Below are 20,495 nucleotides of genomic sequence, written 5' to 3' on the forward strand. Positions count from 1 at the left end.
CAGTATACACACTGCCAGATACACCATGCCAGTGTACACACTGCCAGATGGACCATGCCAGTGTACACACTGCCAGATACACCACACCAGTGTACACACTGCCAGATGTTCCACACCAGTGTACACACTGCCAGATGCTCCACACCAGTGTACACACTGCCAGATACACCACGCCAGTGTACACACTGCCAGATACACCGTGCCAGCGTACACACTGCCAGATACACCGCGCCAGTGTACACACTGCCAGATACACCGTTGCAGTGTACACACTGCCAGACACACCACGCCAGTGTACACACTGCCCGACACACCACGCCAGTGTACACACTGCCAGATACACCACGCCAGTGTACACACTGCCAGATACACCGCGCCAGTGTACACACTGCCAGATACACCGTGCCAGTGTACACACTGCCAGATGCACCACGCCAGTATACACACTGCCAGATACACCATGCCAGTGTACACACTGCCAGATGGACCATGCCAGTGTACACACTGCCAGATACACCTCGCCAGTGTACACACTGCCAGATACACCGCGCCAGTGTACACACTGCCAGATACACCGTGCCAGTGTACACACTGCCAGATGCACCACGCCAGTATACACACTGCCAGATACACCATGCCAGTGTACACACTGCCAGATGGACCATGCCAGTGTACACACTGCCAGATACACCGCACCAGCGTACACACTGCCAGATGCACCGCACCAGCGTACACACTGTCAGATACACCTATCAGTCTTCTAAACTTTTTTGAATAAGCAGGTTCTGTTTATTGACTCCATCACAGCCCCTCAATTCTCAACAGTTCCTCTCATTCCTCTCTGCTCTACGGAGAACAAACCCAGTTTCTCCAGTCAGTCCACGCATCTGAAGTCTCTCAAACCGCCCTTAATGCTGGAAACGTTTTGTTCCATCACCTCCCCAAAGCCCGGACATCTTTTTCAAAGTGTGGTGCCCGGAATTAAACCAAAATCCCAACTGAGACTGAACAGAAATTCAGAACTGGTTGTATCAGATGCTAGTTCAGCCTCATCTGGAGCACTGCGCCCAGTCTGGGAGTGATACTGAGGAAGAATGTGAAGGCATTGGAGAGAGTACAGAGGAGATTCACAAGAATGATTCTGGTGGGAAATAACTGTAGCTATGAGGATCGATTGGAGAGGTTGGGACTGTTTTCCTTGGAGACAAGTTAAAGTTTATTTATTAGTCACAAGTAGGCTTACATTAACACTGCAATGAAGTTACTGTGAAAATCCCCTGGTCACCACACTCCGGTGCCTGTTCAGGTACACTGAGGGAGAATTTAGCATGGCCAATGCACCCTAACCAGCACGTCTTTCGGACTGTGGGAGGAAACTGGAGCACCCGGAGGAAACCCACGCAGACACGGGGAGAACGTGCAGACTCCGCACAGACAGTGACCCAAGCTGGGAATCGAACCCATGTCCCTGGCGCTGTGAGGCAGCAGTGCTGACCACTGTGCTACCATGCCATCCTCAAGAAGACTGAGAGGAGATTTGTTAGAGATATTAAAGATCCTGAGGGGTATGGACAGGGTAAATAGTGAAAAGCAATTCCCACTCGAGAGAACATCAGGAGCTCGAGGACACAGATTGAAAATAATAGACAGGAGGAGTGAAAGTGATGAGGAAACATTTTTTTCACCCAGAGGGTGGTTGGAATCTGGAATGAACCTCAGAGGGTGGTGGAGGCAGGTTTGATCGAGGTATAGAAGAGGAATTGGATTGCTATCTGAAAAGATTGAATGTGCAAAGTTACGGGGATAAGGCAGGGGAGTGGGTTTAGGTAGATGTTCTTTCAGAGAGCCAGTGCAGACCCGATGGGCCGAATGGCCTCCTCCTGCACTGTAAAGAGTCTGTGATTCTGTTCAGCATAAACCACCTCGATGATGTATTTGGGATTCAAGTGTTTGAATTTACAGTTTTTAAAGATTCATTCCTGGGACATGGACATCACTGTCTAGGACGACATTTATTACTCATCCTAAGGACGGCATTGCTGCCTCACGGCGCCAGAGACCTGGGTTCAATTCCCGGCTTGGGTCACTGTCTGTGCGGGGTCTGCACATTCTCCCCGTGTCTGGGTGAGTTTCCTCCGGGTGCTCCGGTTTCCTCCCACAGTCTGAAAGACGTGCTGGTTAGGTGCATTGGCCATTCTCAATGTAACCCGAACAGGCACCGGACTGTGGCGACCGAGGGAATTTCACAGTAATTTCATTGCAGTGTTAATGTAATTATGACTAATAAATAAACTTTTACTTTACTTCCCCTAAAGTGATAATAGCCTTACAGTCAGTGTAAACAGAACCATTTTCATAAAACCGCAAACACTTAAATGTTTCAAAAATGCACTCAACAAGACAAGGATGTGTGTGAGGAGTTGTTAGACAATTGATAGCACAAGGCTTTCACTATCAGCGGAGAGTTTTGGATTAGACTCTGCTGCTGTCACTGCGACTGTTTTCAGAATGTTCAAACTTCCACTGTGATGGGAATCTGCTCAGTTTACGCTCAGTAAATGAATCAAGGCCTCAGGGTCTTGACTTGCTGATTTCAGATGTTACTCGCGACAGACAAGACATCTCCATCGCATTCTCCCCCGCCTCGTCTAATCAATAAAGCCCCCAGGAATTCCAGAGTGCTTCCTGCACAACACTTAACCAATTGCCTTCATAAACTATCGTGCTTTAATCTGACTACAATCCTCTCTCTTCTCACCCGCTCCTGTCAATATTCTCACAAGTGAAGAAATTCAGCATTTGGGCCCATAATCTAGGTTCCAATTCAGTGCACTCCTGAGGGACAATTGCATTGTCCGGAGATACTGTCTCTCGGATGAGACATTATGGCTCATTGTGGTTTGGCTCCTGCTCTGCCCAAGACCACAAGAAACTACAAAAGGTCGTGAATGAAGCCCAACCCATCGCGCAAACCAGCTTCCCATCCACTGACTCCACCTACACTTCCTGCTGCCTCGGAAAAGCAGCCAGCATAATTAAGGGCCCCACGCACTCCGGACATTCTCTCTTCCACCTTCTTCCATCAGGAAAAAGATACAAAAGTCTGAGGTCACGTACCAACTGACTCAATTCTAGTCTGGGTGATTCATCACCAATATATTCCACGTAATGCTGGGAAGTCGAGCACTGGTGACCATAGTCCCTGTTAAGAGATCAGCCCATTTAGACTGAGATCAGGAGAAATGTCTTCACTTAGGAGGATAGTGAAACTTTGCCCATCTCTAATCGTTGAGCTGAGGTTTGCTAGGCTATTCTAAAGGCAAGTTCAGAGTCATCCGCAGGTGGCTCTGGAGTCTCATGTAGGCCAGGATGAGTACGGTTGTCAGATTACTTTCCCTAAAGCACACTGGTGAATCAGATGGGGTTTTTTTTTTAACAACAATCGATGCTAGTTTCCTGGTTGGCATTACTGAAAATAGCTTTATAATTCCTGATTTATGAACTGAATTTAACTTCCAACAGCTGTTGTGGTGGGATTTGAACTTGTGTCCCCCGTCTATCCCCGGAGCACTACCCTGGGCCTCTGGATTACTAATCCAGTGACATTAAACCATCATGTCCTCCTAAGATAACCCCAACATCTTTAGTTCTTTGGGCAAGGGGGGATGTTAAGAGAATTCCAGATCACAATTATCCTCTGTGTAAGAAAGTGATTGACCTCCGAAACGCACCTCCTCTCCTCCGGCTCCGAGTGGGAAGGAGTTGGAAAATCCTTCATCAGCAAACTGAATTATAATAAGTCTCGGGTGCAGAAACTGGACAACTGGACAATGCGACATTAATACTCCATAAGTCTCAGTCAGTACAGTCAGTTCAAGAGTTACTCAACTGTTCAGACACTGCACTAAACAGAGTTCTGCAGAGTTTCAATTTAACATTAATTGCAAATGGGGCCTGGAAACCCTCCACTCAATATCCAGTTTATAGAGAAACCAGCAGCTTTAGTTACTTGCCTGCAATTACAGTATTATCCCCTCACAGCCCTGGAGGGCAGGTCAGTCCATTACCACAGTGCACGGAGCTGTCTTCCCCAGTTATGCTACAATCTGGTCTAATTTTTCACAATGTAATGAATATTCATCTTGTAAATATGAGCCGGTTACACACGTTTCCCACAGCTTCAGAAGTCAGCATTCACCATCCTGTTCCTTCAGCTCAATGAAAATAATAGACAACCATTGATTCTGAAATCAAGTTAGGTTCAGTGGCTCGAGAAGTTACAAGTACAGCGGCCTTTCCCATCAAAATATTGTGATGGGCGGAAAGGAGAGAGAGAGACAAAGACAGAGAGAGAGCGCGAGAAAGCCAGAGAGAGAGGAGAAGACAGAGAGAGAGAGAGAAAGAGAGAGAGAGAGAGAGAGAGAAAGACAGACAGAGAGAAAGAGAGAAAGAAAGAGAGAAAGGAGAGAAAGAAGGAGAGAAAGAGAAAGAGAGAAAGAGAAAGAAAGTAGATAGAAAGAAAGAAAAAGAAAAAGAAAGAGAGAGAAAAGGGGAGGGGAGGGGAATGGGGAAGAAAGAGAGAGATCAATTATTTAAAATAAAACCAATGAAGCATGGAAATGTCCACGAGGATTTTCGCAGTATTTGGATTCAAGTCAAATTGGATTCCGATCCCAATCTCGAGATTTTAGTATTGGGATGGGCAGGTGGTCGGGAAATCTTCCTACAATTGTAGAGAGTGGGAGGGAGAAGGGAATGTTTCGCTCTGTGAAACACATTCCAGATCCTCACAACATCCCAAAATATTTTGCAGTTATTACTTTATTATTTTATACAAAAGTCTGAGGTCACGTACCGACCGACTCAAGAACAGCTTCTTCCCTGCTACTGTCAGACTTTTGAATGGACCTACCTTGTTGATCTTTCTCTACACCCTAGCTTTGATTGTAACACTACATTCTGCACTCTCTCCTTTCCTTCTCTGTGAACGGTATGTTTTGTATAGTGCGCAAGAAACAATACTTTTGACTGTGTACTAATACATGTGACAATAATAAATCAAATCAAATTGAATTCCAAAGTGCTGATCGAATAAGGAATATGAAGCAGGTACTCATTGAAAGGGCCAGGCAGCAGAACTTTGTGCGAGTTTAAATTTGCAGAGGGTGCAGGTGGGGGAACGATCAGGGAAGGGCTGCAATAGTCAAATCCAGGAGTAGCAAGGCCATGGGTGAGGGTTCCGGGAGTAGCAAGGCCATGGGTGAGGGTTCCGGGAGTAGCAAGGCCATGGGTGAGGGTTTCAGGAGCAGCAAGGCCATGGGTGAGGGTTTCAGGAGCAGCAGGGCCATGGGTGAGGGTTTCAGGAGCAGCAGGGCTGAGGAAGGTGAGCTTATAGAAACGGGGCAGGATTTTCCGCGCAAGTAGGGACAGCCCACCATTGGCTGGTGGTGGGATCTTTTGGTCATGTCGTTCTCAACTGGATTTCCCGTTGAATGCACCGCTTGCACAGTGGGAGCGCGCTGTTGGCGGGAAGGAAAGATCCTGCTGGCGTGAACGGCCGGAAAGTTCCGGCCACTGTCATATTGATGGGAATATTCCGACTCGAAACGTTGGCTCTATTCTCTCTGCACAGACGCTGTCGGACCTGCTGAGATTTTCCAGCATTTTCTGTTTTTGTTTCTGAATTGTGGTCACCGCTGTGGTTTGGGAAACAGATAGAAAAGTCCCACAAACAGTGAAGTGATAACAAGCAGATAACTGGTTTCACTGGTGCTGACCCAGGGTACAACACAAAGAACCTGCATGTTCTTCAGAATGGTGCCATGGAGCCTTTCAGACCCACTGGGACAGGGCCTCAGAGTCACATCCAAAAGACAAGAGCACCATCCAGCAGTACAGCACTCCCTCAATACTGGCCTCGGGTTAGCACTCAGGTCTCTGCAGTGGGATTTGAACCCATGACCTTCTGACTCAACAGCCCACTCTGTCAGGACCCACTTGTGACATGAAATATGGTTATCAAACTCCTCTGAGGAGAGGCTGTGGCACAGTGGTTAGCGCTGCTGCCTCACAGCGCCAGTGTCCCAGGTTCAATTCTGGCCTCGGGTCACTGTCTGTGTGGAGTTTGCATGTTCTCCCGGTGTCTGCGTGGGTTTCCTCCGGGTGCTCCAGTTTCCTCCCACGGTCTAAAGAAGTGCAGGTTGGGTGGATTGGCCATGCTAAATTGACCCTTAGTGTCAGGGGGATTAGCAGGGTAAACGTAGGAGTTAGGGGAATTGGGCCTGGGTGGGATTGTGTCGGTGCAGACTCGATGGGCCGAATGGCCTCCCTCTGCACTGTAGGATTCTATGAAGCTAAAGTTGCTTTGTATGAATGAAGGCAACATTAAAAATATACAAACTCCCAAATCTCTAATGTCAGGAATACTTTGAAGAGAATCCAGTGAGTAGAGCTTCATTATACCATTAAATACTCTTTCATCCAGGATCAGTTCCCTTCCTTATGCATGTGGCAATGCAGCCTGATACCTTCATTCTTCACACTAATCCTGCCCATTTAATAAAAGATCAGGCATCAATTTTGCTGGCAGCCGATTGCACTGAATCCTTTCAGAGATTAAAGACTGAGTACCGAGATAGCGTGAGGCAGTTAGGTTTTCTGTGTAATTAATTCTATTTGACCTGAGAGACTGCAAGACAAGTCTGCAAATCCACACAAAACAATCTCACTGATCCTGAAAGGGAGAACTCATGAGCGGTTAACAAGCGAATCCATCCGGACTCATTATTTACAAGAGTTTAAATCTCAGGCATGGGCTAATTGCTCATTCCTGGCGCATTACAGTATGTTCACATCCACATTATAGATAATATATACCGATATAATACATACCAACATAATATATAGCTATACAATATACACCTATGTAACATATACCCATACAATATATACCGATATAATACATACCAACATAATATATAGCTATACAATATACACCTATGTAACATATACCCATACAATATATACCGATATAATACATACCAACATAATATATAGCTATACAATATACACCTATGTAACATATACCCATACAATATATACCGATATAATACATACCAACATAATATATAGCTATACAATATACACCTATGTAACATATACCCATACAATATATACCGATATAATACATACCAACATAATATATAGCTATACAATATACACCTATGTAACATATACCCATACAATATATACCGATATAATACATACCAACATAATATATAGCTATACAATATACACCTATGTAACATATACCCATACAATATATACCGATATAATACATACCAACATAATATATAGCTATACAATATACACCTATGTAACATATACCCATACAATATATACCGATATAATACATACCAACATAATATATAGCTATACAATATACACCTATGTAACATATACCCATACAATATATACCGATATAATACATACCAACATAATATATAGCTATACAATATACACCTATGTAACATATACCCATACAATATATACCGATATAATACATACCAACATAATATATAGCTATACAATATACACCTATGTAACATATACCCATACAATATATACCGATATAATACATACCAACATAATATATAGCTATACAATATACACCTATGTAACATATACCCATACAATATATACCGATATAATACATACCAATATAATATATAGCTATACAATATACACCTATGTAACATATACCCATACAATATATACCGATATAATACATACCAATATAATATATAGCTATACAATATACACCTATGTAACATATACCCATACAATATATACCGATATAATACATACCAATATAATATATAGCTATACAATATACACCTATGTAACATATACCCATACAATATATACCGATATAATACATACCAACATAATATATAGCTATACAATATACACCTATGTAACATATACCCATACAATATATACCGATATAATACATACCAATATAATATATAGCTATACAATATACACCTATGTAACATATACCCATACAATATATACCGATATAATACATACCAACATAATATATAGCTATACAATATACACCGATGTAACATATACCCATACAATATATACTGATATAATACATACCAACATAATATATAGCTATACAATATACACCTATGTAACATATACCCATACAATATATACCGATATAATACATACCAACATAATATATAGCTATACAATATACACCTATGTAACATATACCCATACAATATATACTGATATAATACATACCAACATAATATATAGCTATACAATATACACCTATGTAACATATACCCATACAATATATACTGATATAATACATACCAACATAATATATAGCTATACAATATACACCTATGTAACATATACCCATACAATATATACCGATATAATACATACCAATATAATATATAGCTATACAATATACACCTATGTAACATATACCCATACAATATATACCGATATAATACATACCAACATAATATATAGCTATACAATATACACCTATGTAACATATACCCATACAATATATACTGATATAATACATACCAACATAATATATAGCTATACAATATACACCTATGTAACATATACCCATACAATATATACCGATATAATACATACCAATATAATATATAGCTATACAATATACACCTATGTAACATATACCCATACAATATATACCGATATAATACATACCAACATAATATATAGCTATACAATATACACCTATGTAACATATACCCATACAATATATACCGATATAATACATACCAATATAATATATAGCTATACAATATACACCTAGATAATATATACCCATATAATATATACCTGTATAATATATACCGGTATAATATATACCTATATAATATATATCGATATAATATATACCTATATAATAGATATCTATATAATATGTATCGATATAATATATACCTATATAATATTTATCTATATAATATATACCCATATAATATATATCAACTTGCGCAGTTAAGTTCAGTTTTAACAACGGTCCGTATGCCTGGTTACCTGCCGTTGCTATGGGATCCTCGCTAGTTCAAAGTCTCATTAAAATCTTTGCTGTTCTCCACAAGGAGTATGTGTTCGATGGAATGACTTCTGACCTCCTACCCCTGATACGTACATAATCAGTTTGCTATATTTGAACCCACAGCTGGATGTAAGAATTTCCTTACACACCTTATAGGCCCCGTCCTCTTCCCAAATTCATCTCTGAGACGGAGCAAACAATCTCCCTTTCCTCGCTGTGCTAGTGGGGAAATCTGCCAATGGGGTTCTGTATCACAGTCCTGCCGCAACTGGTCACTGGGATTCCTACAGTGCCACGCACTATAAGAAAGGCCTTGTCAGCAACCTCATAAATAGGGCCCAAGCCACTGTGTCAGCTTGATGCTGAAATAGGGCACATCAAATACATCCTGCGGGATAATGGCTACCCTGATCAGAACAGTGCTCATTGTGTATCGCAATGAATGGGCCTAAAGCTGTTACACCTATACACACTAAAAGCTACATATAGTCACACACAGGCCTTGTCCTTTGCAGACAGGAAGAACATATCCATGCATTGTGCCTTTTTCAACTAAACAAAAGCTTGAGGGTCAGTCATTCCCCAGGTCATTCCCCATGGCAGTGCCTTGACCAATCAGAATCAACCTGCCTGGTTTGACTTTGAACAAAAGCTTGGCAAAGAACAAAGAACAGTACAGCACAGGAAACAGGCCCTTCGGCCCTCCAAGCCTGTGCCGCTCCTTGGTCCAACTAGACCAATCGTTTGTATCCCTCCATTCCCAGGCTGCTCATGTGACTATCCAGGTAAGTCTTAAACGATGTCAGCGTGCCTGCCTCCACCACCCTACTTGGCAGCGCATTCCAGGCCTCCACCACCCTCTGTGTAAAAAACGTCCCTCTGATGTCTGAGTTATACTTCGCCCCTCTCAGCTTGAGCCCGTGACCCCTCGTGATCGTCACCTCCGACCTGGGAAAAAGCTTCCCACTGTTCACCCTATCTATACCCTTCATAATCTTGTATACCTCTATTAGATCTCCCCTCATTCTCCGTCTTTCCAAGGAGAACCACCCCAGTCTACCCAATCTCTCCTCATAGCTAAGACCCTCCATACCAGGCAACATCCTGGTAAACCTTCTCTGCACTCTCTCCAATGCCTCCACGTCCTTCTGGTAGTGCGGCGACCAGAACTGGACGCAGTACTCCAAATGTGGCCTAACCAGCGTTCTATACAGCTGCATCATCAGACTCCAGCTTTTATACTCTATACCCCGTCCTATAAAGGCAAGCATACCATATGCCTTCTTCACCACCTTCTCCACCTGTGTTGCCACCTTCAAGGATTTGTGGACTTGCACACCTAGGTCAGTTAACTGTTCTCTGGTACATTTTGACTGGCAACGCTTTGACCAATACGAGTCCACTTGCCAGCCAATCAGCACTCTCTTCTCATGCAGAATAAATTGTTGTTCCTTTGACCATTTTTGCAAATTTTGTCTTGATAACTGCAAGATGGAAAGCATCAAGAACAAGTCTCTTTTTTCTGTTATATTGATATAGTATCAAATAAATATGTTACAAAGGTTAATAGGAAGGAGAATGTTAGCTAAAAATTTGGACTTGGAGAGTTTATTAGTCTTCTGGTGTTAAAGTTAGGCACTGTTTGTTTATTTGTTTTTGTATTTTTGTTTCTGTATTTGTGTCACAAGTAGGCTTACATTAACACTGCAATGAAGTTACTATGAAAATCCCCTAGTCGCCACAGTCCAGTGCCTGTTCGGGTACACTGAGGGAGAATTTAGCACGGCCAATGCACCTAACCAGCACGCCTTTCAGACTGTGGGAGGAAACCGGTGCACCCGGAGGAAACCCACGCAGACATGGGGAGAACGTGCAGATTCTGCACAGACAGCGACTCAAGCCGGGAATCGAATCCGGGTCCCTGGCGCTGTGAGGCAGCAGTGCTAACCACTGTGTCACCGTGAATTCAACCGCTACCATGGCAAGTTGTTGGTGAAGCTGAATGCTCTAAGTGTGGTACTAACCAGGAACAATGTGGAGGTCTCGTGACGCAGTGGGCAGTGCCCCTGCCTGGTGAGTTCAAAGCTCAGGTTGGAGTTCCAGCCCAGGACTTGACGGCCAAGGAAGATGGTTCATGGAATGTTAACCGTTAAACCGAGACAATAGGAGGATGTTTCGCAGTGAAACAAAGCCCTGATCAAGTGGCACCTGGAGCATTGAGTACAGTTCTGGTTACTTCATCTTGGAAAGGATATATTATCCTTGGAAGGAACAGAGTAAAGGTGACACAGAATGTTACGAACACTCCTCAGCCTACATCATGGAGAAGGATTGCATAAACCAGGGCCGCCCTCCAGTTCAGCTGCTCAGTGTGACTGGAGCTGACCAAACGAGCGCTGAAACGCTCGGAGCCGCAGTCTGAAGGGGAAGAGCGAGGCAACAAGGCAGAGGGCTCTGTGACAGGGGGCGTGGAGAATCCTAGAGTGAAGATCATGGCTGCTGAAGCCTCCGGCCCAGGTTGGGTTGCAGTCAGAGTGGAGATGTGGGAAGGTGGGTGTGGCGGAGGCTGGGCGGTCTAGATAGCTAACTTTGCCCCAGGGACATGTTACACTGATCTCAATCTCATAGAGATAACACTATACAGTACAATAAAACTGAAAGAGAAACTAACCGTGCTCGGCAACATGAAGAAGAAACTCTCCACTATATGCTCCACTTTGAGTGGGGGACACTCTTTCTATGAACCAACTTCCCTCACAGGACCTTAGGCAGCACCCAATGAAAATGGGACTGGTAATTGTGGTCCGTGAACAGCAAAGAGTCAGCTCCTCCGTGTGTCGCTGGCAGCTTTCCCCGTGTCCCACAGACATTGCCAGCTCCCCGCATGCTTGTTCAAGTTTATAACAGAGCTCTGTATCTTTCAGGCAGCCTCGGCCCAAACTCCCCTTCACACTGTGTGCACCAAGAGGGGCCTAGAGGTCTAAGGTGCTGTATTAAGGCTCCAGTCTCTGCAAAGACATGGGTTCAAATCCCACTGCCAAATGTGGTTCAAAACCGGACAGATTCACACTCAGCCAGTAAACGTGAACTATCACATAGCAGTGGTTAACACTGCTGCCTCAGAGCGTCAGGGACCCGGGTCCAATTCTGGCCTCGGGCGACTGTGTGGAGTTTGCACATTCTCCCTGTGTCGGCATGGGTTTCCTCCGGGTGCTCCAGTTTCCTCCCACAGTCCAAAGATGTGCGGTAAATTGGAGCAGTTTGGAGAGAGGGATGTGACCTCTTATGAAATCTGCCTGGAGACCAGCCCATGTGAGCTGCTTGTTATGGAGACAAAACCTAAGGTCAAAACTTATTTAAAGTAAGGTGCAGGTTTAGCACCTGGATGCAAAGGAGGTGGCGGCTGCTTTTGCTGGGTATAAACTCAATGTCAGTTGGACAGGGATATTTGAAGAAAATTGGCAAAGTTGCAAAATGGGAACAAAAACTTTTTAAAAAAATACAAGAGAATGGAAGAAATAAAACGGCAGCACCTGCGAGAATCATAAAAAACAGCGAACCCTGCAGCCAGGAGGCCTTTCAGCCCATCATGCCAGTGCTGGCCCTTTGAGAAGAGCTATCCCATTAGTCTTCCTGATCTTTCAAAAGCGCAATCTCATGTGACTCTGATCAGGACAGAATCTTTTGCTATATTCTGTCCAGACTAAATGGAACAGTGCGCAAAACACAAAGAATATCTGCGGGACTGCTCTTTATGTGTATAATGTACAAAGACTGGCAGCGAGGCAAGGGGATGTTAGCTTCCGATCCCTCCATCTCTCTGTTGCACCTTGGCACGTTTAGAGCGTCACGCCTAAATGTTTAACGATCGATAACAGCGGGTAAATTCTCTGTGCGTCAATCCTCTCCCCCGACCTCACACTTCCCCAACCCAATGCCCAATCTAAACCATGTCACATTGCAGGAGAGGCGTTGATGGCACTTGGGGAAGGGAAGAAATCGCTTTGTGTGTGTTAAAATGGAGAGGGGGGTGAAAATGATGATGACAAATAGTTCTCTGTAGCACCACACAGGCCAGTAAGGACATAGACTGCCACATCTTCGTGTAAATGTGTCAGAGAGTAGACAACAAATTCTTTACCGGTGTTTTTGAAAACCCAGAACAAAGTGTTTGCAATAAATTGTGCTTCTCTTCTCAGCGGTGTTCTCAAAGCGTGAGCGAGCACCTCGAGGTAGCTTGCTGTGTGTGTACCTAGTTTATTCTGATGCAACCTGAACTATCGCGCACGGGCAAAGGCCTTCGCTCCCCCTCATTTCTGTATCTACAGCTGGATGGACCAATGAGGAACTGTGCCAAACCATGCGCACAGTGGCTAACCAATCAGAAGCTGAAACTCCCCCCTCTGGACAACAGCTTTGTAATAACAGTCCCATTCTAGACTTCCAGAATGCAAATCAGCCATTGAAACTCTGCATCACATTCAGGCGCAGCTAACACTGACGCTTTGTTCCTGTTACTCGTTCCAAACTCCATATCTTGTAGCAGGATTTCTCCTGAGACAGTTATCGGCCATTCACTTTAACACACTCACTGCAACAGCGTTCTTTACAAAAGAAGGAGCAGGCAATTAAAAACTTTCACAAACTCAGGACATCCCCGAGTGAGGGTCGGATTTTTGAATTGTAGTGACTGGTGCAAGGGTAGAAGAGGACACAGGAGGAGCCTGATTTTAACTCCGCAGAGGCCATTGTTTCTTCACCAGCTTCCCTTCATTTACAAACGGTATTCCACTCAGAGAGCTTCTGCTGCACAGTCAGGATCCACAGTGTCTCTGGACTCCCAGTTCTATACACAGGTGAGGCTCCCTGATTGGACAGGCAATTATGACCTCAATCATGGAGCTCAGACTCCAAGAGACCTATCTCACGGGCCTCACTGGTGTCGTTACTGAGCCAGTAGCAATAGACTTAGCCCCACTCCAAAGAGCTTTTCCCAGATCCCTGCAAATCTATCCTCCTTCAAGTGTTCATCTAATTCTCTTTGGAAAGCGGGAATCTGCAGCAACCAGCTCCATCATTCTAAATCCCAGCCACTCACCGTCTAAACGTTTTCCCGTGTTGCCTCTGTTTTTTTTTGACAATTAGTTTAAATCTGTCCCCTCCTTTCATCGACCCTATCTGATACAATCTCTCTTTATTTAAAATCATTCAGGTTTGAATAGAATAACTCAAACTGCTGAACCTTCTCTGTTCTAAGGAAAACACCAGCTTCTCCAATCTACCCATGTAACTGTAAAACTCTTGTTCCCTGGAACCATGGCAGTTAAATATCTTCTGTCCTCTCTCCAAAGTTTTCACGTCATTCTTGAAGTGTGTCCAGAATTGGACCCGACCCGCCAGCCGGGTCTAAAGCAGCGTCCTGTAAATAACTTGCTGGTTTTTGTACTCTATGCCTCGAGTTGGAAAGCTCAGGATCCTTTCTCCTCTTTCCCCTTCAGAGATTTCTGGACAGACATTCTCAGGGTCTCTTTGTTTTTGCATCCCGTACAGCAGCCAATCTGTACACAGCAAGCTGCCTTCCAACTGCAATGTGATAATGACCAGATCATCTGTTCTACTGATGTTGGACGAAGGATAATCATTTGCCAGGACACCAAATTTAGTAAAGTTTAAAGTTTATTTATTAGTCACAAATACATTAACACTGCAATGAAGTTACTGTGAAAATCCCCTAGTCGCCACACTCCGGCGCCTGTTTGGGTACACTGAGGGAGAATTTAGCACGGCCAATGCACCCTAACCAGCACGTCTTTCAGACTGTGGGAGGAAACCGGAGCACCCGGAGGAAACCCACACAGACATGGGGAGAACGTGCAGACTCCGCACAGACAGTGACCCGAGCCGGGGATCAAACCCGGGTCCCTGGCGCTGTGAGGCAGCAGTGCTAACCACTGTGCCACCGTGCCGCTGTTATTTATTTATGAACAGCTTCCCATGTACTCAGGCTGCTGGGCTTGGGCTCAGGTCTGTTCCTCAGTAAAGATGGAGAATCAATCCACTGAGAGAAAGCATGGGGAGTTACACAGACAGAAGAGACTCATTCTGCACTGTCCTTGTCTCACATTTGCTGCAGGGAAGGAGATGGGGAGGGTGGGGTGGAAACAGGGAATTGCCTTCAGAAATGCAGACTGTCTTTATTGCTCAATGATAAATATGACAATCAATTGGGTTCTGTACAAACCAGAAAGTCCCAGGGCGATTTCTGCCCTATGCTGTTTCAGAGTGTAACTATTCACCAACACTCCTGTGATTGGCTGTGAAGTTAGCTGCACTGTAACTATTCACCAGCACTCCCTGTGATTGGCTGTGAAGTTAGCTGCACTGTAACTATTCACCAGCACTCCCTGTGATTGGCTGTGAAGTTAGCTGCACTGTAACTATTCACAGTAAGAAGTTTAACAACACCAGGTTAAAGTCCAACAGGTTTATTTGGTAGCAAAAGCCACACAAGCTTTCGGAGCTCTTAGCCCCTTCTTCAGGTGAAGGGGCTAAGAGCTCCGAAAGCTTGTGTGGCTTTTGCTACCAAATAAACCTGTTGGACTTTAACCTGGTGTTGTTAAACTTCTTACTGTGTTTACCCCAGTCCAACGCCGGCATCTCCACATCTGTAACTATTCACCAGCACTCCCTGTGATTGGCTGTGAAGTTAGCTGCACTGTAACTATTCATGATGTGGAGATGCCGGCGTTGGACTGGGGTGAACACAGTAAGAGTTTTAACAACACCAGGTTAAAGTCCAACAGGTTTATTTGGTAGCAAATACCATTAGCTTTCGGAGTGCTGCCCCTTCATCAGATGGAGTGGAAATGTGCTCTCAAACAGGGCACAGAGACACAAAATCAAGTTACAGAATACTGATTAGAATGCGAATCTCTACAGCCAGCCAGGTCTTAAAGATACAGACAATGTGAGTGGAGGGAGCATTAAGCACAGGTTAAAGAGATGTGCATTGTCTCCAGACAGGACAGCCTGCAAGTCCAGGGGGCAAGCTGTGGGGTTTACTGATAATGTGACATAAATCCAACATCCCGGTTTAGGCCGTCCTCATGTGTGCGGAACTTGGCTATCAGTTGATCAGTTGGCTGTGAAGTTAGCCGCACTGTAACTATTCACCAGCACTCCCTGTGATTGGCTGTAGTGTTAGATCTCCCAATGAAGAGGAAACTGAATGTATTATCTCCAAATTTGCAGATGATACAAAGTTGGGTGGGAGGGTGAGATGTGAGGAGGATGCAGAGATGCTTCAGTATGATTTGGACAGGCTGAGTGTGTGGGCAACTGCATGGCAGATGCAGTATAATGTGGATAAATGTGAGGTTATCCATTTTGCTGGCTGTTTATGCTGGCGGCTTTCCTGAGGCAGCATGAAGTGTAGACAGAGTCAATGGGTGTCATATGAGGAGAGACCAACTTGGTTAGGATTATATTCACTGGAGTTTAGAAGAGTGAGAGGGGATCTCATAGAAACTTATAAAATTCTAACAGGGTTAGACAGGATAGATTCAGAAATAATGTTCCCATGGCGGGGGAGTCCAGAACTAGGGGTCATAGTTTGAGGATAAGGGTAAACCTTTTAGAACTGAGGTGAGGAGAAATGTCTTCACCCAGAGGGTGGTGAATGTGTGGAGTTCACTACCACGGAATGTAGTTGAGGCCAAAACTTTGTCTGATTTCAAGAAGAAATTAGATATAGCTCTTGGGGCTAAAGGGATCGAGGGATGTGGGGGGGAGGAGGGATCAGGGTATTGAATTTGATGATCAGCCATGATCAAGATGAATGGCGGAGCAGGCTCGAAGGGCCGAAGGGCCTCCTCCTGCTTCTAGTTTCTATGTTTCTAGCTCTGGTGTAACCATTTTCCAGCACTCCTGTGGTTGGGGAAGTCACAATTCTTGGTCCTGATCGCAATTCCTGCCCCTCACCACCTTCACTGAAAGACTGTAAAAACGTTGGGAAATGTATTTGATGTTTTTCGATGACAATCCTCCCAGTGAGGTTTTCAGTGACTGAAAGGCCTCTTGGGTGAGCTACACCTGCGGTTTTTGATGCTTTTGCCCCAAGAGGACTTGGTAGGAGAGGAAGGACAATATCGATCTGTCTAACAACAAAACCATTTCAAAATGCTTACACAATTCACAGGCACTATTTGGTAAGACATGCACACACAGAGTTTGAACGATAAACGTGTTTTAAACGCTTCCACCTGGTTCAATTCTCAGTTAAAAATAACAGAGCAAAGACACTCAGTCAGCATGGCAGGAAGTGGTGGAAAGGGGAAGGGGTGTGTGAAAGAGAACAGAAATATCGCTTACATCTGGCAACGCAGTCCCTTCAGAAAAGACAAACCACAAGAGGCAGGAAGTTGGGTGCAGTAATGGTGAACATACCTGGTAGTAATTCTTGATATGCCTGACTAATATGGTCAGGTTCTGAACACGCAAGTTGACATCATTGTTGACGTGTTTATTGACTCTTTGATTGGTTGGTCTTGGGTCTCTGAATCGGAAAAAAAAGCATAAAGAATGTGAATAAAATACTGCACTCAATTTCAGCCCATTCCTCCGAGTAGTTTTGTCTGAGGGAGTTATGGCACGGTGGCACAGTGGTTAGCACTGCTGCCTCACAGCGCCAGGGATTTGGGTTCGATTCCCGGCTTGGGTCACTGTCTGTGCGGAGTCTGCATGTTCTCCCCGTGTCTGCATGGGTTTCCTCCGGGTGCTCCAGTTTCCTTCCACAGTCTGAAAGACGTGCTGGTTAGGTGCATTGGCCGTGCTAAATTCTCCCTCAGTGTACCCAAACAGGTCCCGGAATGTGGTGACTAGGGGATTTTCGCAGTAACTTCATTGCAGTGTTAATGTAAGCCTATTTGCGACACTAATGAATAAACCTTATCCGCTTTATTTTATCTCCCTACACAATCGGTGGCTGAGGGCAGAGGCTCGGTCACTGGGTTATTTCACACCCTATTAGAAGCTGCGAACACCCCACCACAACCAACTGCCAGCAGAAATCTGGCTGGAAATCAGTCCAGCCAGCATGAGGTTCAATGTCAGAGTATTTAAACATTTATAGATTCTGCTGCAAAACAGCTTGTGTTAAGAAGCAGGAAAGTTTAGGAGTTGCCAGTCAGTCTTAAAAAGAAAAATATCAGATGTATTCATCGAAACTTGCAGCATAGAAAGTGGCCATTCAGCCCATCATCCCTGTATCAGCCCTTCTAAAGAACCATACAATCAGTCTCATACAAGCTTGTGTGATTCTATATATCAAAAAGGTAATGATGCAGGGAAATGGTGTTAATGTAGAAGATCCGCCATGATCTTGTTGAATGGCAGAATGGGCTCGAAGGGCTGAATGGCCTACTCACGCTCCTATTTCTTATGTTTTTTATGAGCTGAAAAGAACATTTAAGCTCCAATCTATCCAGATTAAACTAGAACAGCACAAAATGCAGGGAGGGCTGCCTGTTACAAAAATAAAGTTTAACAAACTGAAGGGAGGCCGGAGAAAATCACCTTCCGACTCCCATCACCTTTCTGTTGAATGTCAGAATGGTTTTACTGCCAGTGACCTGAATATTTAATCATTGATAGATACAGCAAGCAAAATACAATTCCCCCACAATACACACACACACACTCACAACACATTCACAACACACTCACACATACACACACACTCACAACACACACACACACAACACACTCATATACACACACAACACACTCACACACGCACAACATACACACACACGCAAGACACATGCACACTCACACACACACACACGCAACACACACTTACAAGCACACTCATACACACAACACATACAAACACACACATACACACACAACATTCACACACACTCACACGCACAACATACACGCACACATTCACATGCACATTCACACGCAACCCCCTCCTCAGCAAAATAATATATTTCAATGCCCAGTAGAAAGGTTGTTATATTATTACAGGAATCCAGTTAATTGTCTGCTGGGGATGGGAGAATTCCCTTCAGGAGCTGTACCCATAATCTGAGTGTCTCTGTTGTCATGTGAGTGTATCTTTAAGAAAGGTGTTTTTTAAATTATGCAGCTTACAGCTTCAGCGATGTCATTGCGGGGTGGAGCTAAGCTGTGGCAGTCAGGGATAGGGGTTTTTCCCCTTTGGGCTTTCAGTTTGGTTTTGGGGAGTGTGTTTGAAGCAGTTTAGCAGCAAGTAAGAAGCAGTCTCTCTCTCTCTCCCTGTTCTTTTTGTTTGGTTCTGGAACTATTATCAGTTAGCTGAAGGAGAGGCTTATGGCCATCTGCCTTAAAGAAGCTGTGTTTTGGGAAACAGATTCGATTACAACCTCTTCTGAGTTTCTTCACAAGGGATTTTGAGCATTCAACCCAAGAGGTGGGATTCCTGTAACAAGTGGCACATTGGCGTTAACCTATGCTGTATTGTGCTTATTTGGAGGTTTTGTGTATTGGATGTTGGCTTTGGTTGGAACACATTAGAGATGTTCCTTAAGAGTTATACGTTATCGTGGTTGTTGTGTTTCTTGTTTGTAATTGTTAAATGTTCTTGCTAATCGTCTTACTATGCATGCCAACAATATTCTTAATTAAACTTTGTTTTTGATGAAAGCTCCTCGTGGGTCAGTTGAATCACACCTGAAGTGAAATCTCTCAATGTCACCGAGCCAAATTCAACATAAAATGTTATAGGTCAGGCGAGCTTCACAGAACACCTTGAAGTATCCAACCTGATTTGGACCACTGTAATACAGTGGAACCCCGATTTAACGCGCCCCGATTTAGCGCGAATTCGGATATAAAGCGACGGTGTCATTGGACCCTTTTTTCCCCGATAATAATTGGCAAATTTAGCGCGATCCCAATTTAGCGCGACCCCGCTTTTATGGACCCCAACCATCGCGTTATAACGGGGCTCCACTGTATATACAAACTTGAAAAGTGAATTCTGTTTCTCACTCCACTGGTGCTGCCAGATCGGAGCATTTCCAGCATTTTCCAGCTTTCTCTCAGATCTCCAGCACTCAAAGTATGTTGCTCTCGGGTGAGAGTCTCTCTCTGTTGAGCAATGTCACGAATACTGATCGTCCAGTTTACACTCTCTGTACTTCGCTCGACCCAGCAGAGTTCGAATGTGGCACTGGCTGGGAGAGTGGTTCCTGGGGCAGTGAGGTAGATCAAGTGTTTGCAGAGCATCAATGGATACCAAGAACAGAAACTGCTTGTCTTAGTTCACCAACCGGCCCATGTTTATCCACAGCCTATTTTACTGCACTGCCACTGTGTACTGTAC

The 20,495-nt window shown here is 44.2% G+C and overlaps 1 protein-coding gene across 1 annotated transcript in view; it reads right to left on the reverse strand.

Annotated features, from left to right (window-relative positions):
- Nucleotides 1–20,495, reverse strand: part of ccdc88c (coiled-coil and HOOK domain protein 88C) — a 183,187-nt gene that overhangs the window by 146,234 nt on the left and 16,458 nt on the right. The window contains exon 3 of the mRNA XM_078234492.1: nucleotides 17,570–17,678. Coding sequence (XP_078090618.1) covers nucleotides 17,570–17,678 — 109 coding nt within the window. The remainder of the gene's footprint in view (nucleotides 1–17,569; nucleotides 17,679–20,495) is intronic.

This window comes from Mustelus asterias, chromosome 18, assembly GCF_964213995.1.
Source record: "Mustelus asterias chromosome 18, sMusAst1.hap1.1, whole genome shotgun sequence".
NCBI classification, from domain to species: Eukaryota; Metazoa; Chordata; class Chondrichthyes; order Carcharhiniformes; family Triakidae; genus Mustelus; species Mustelus asterias.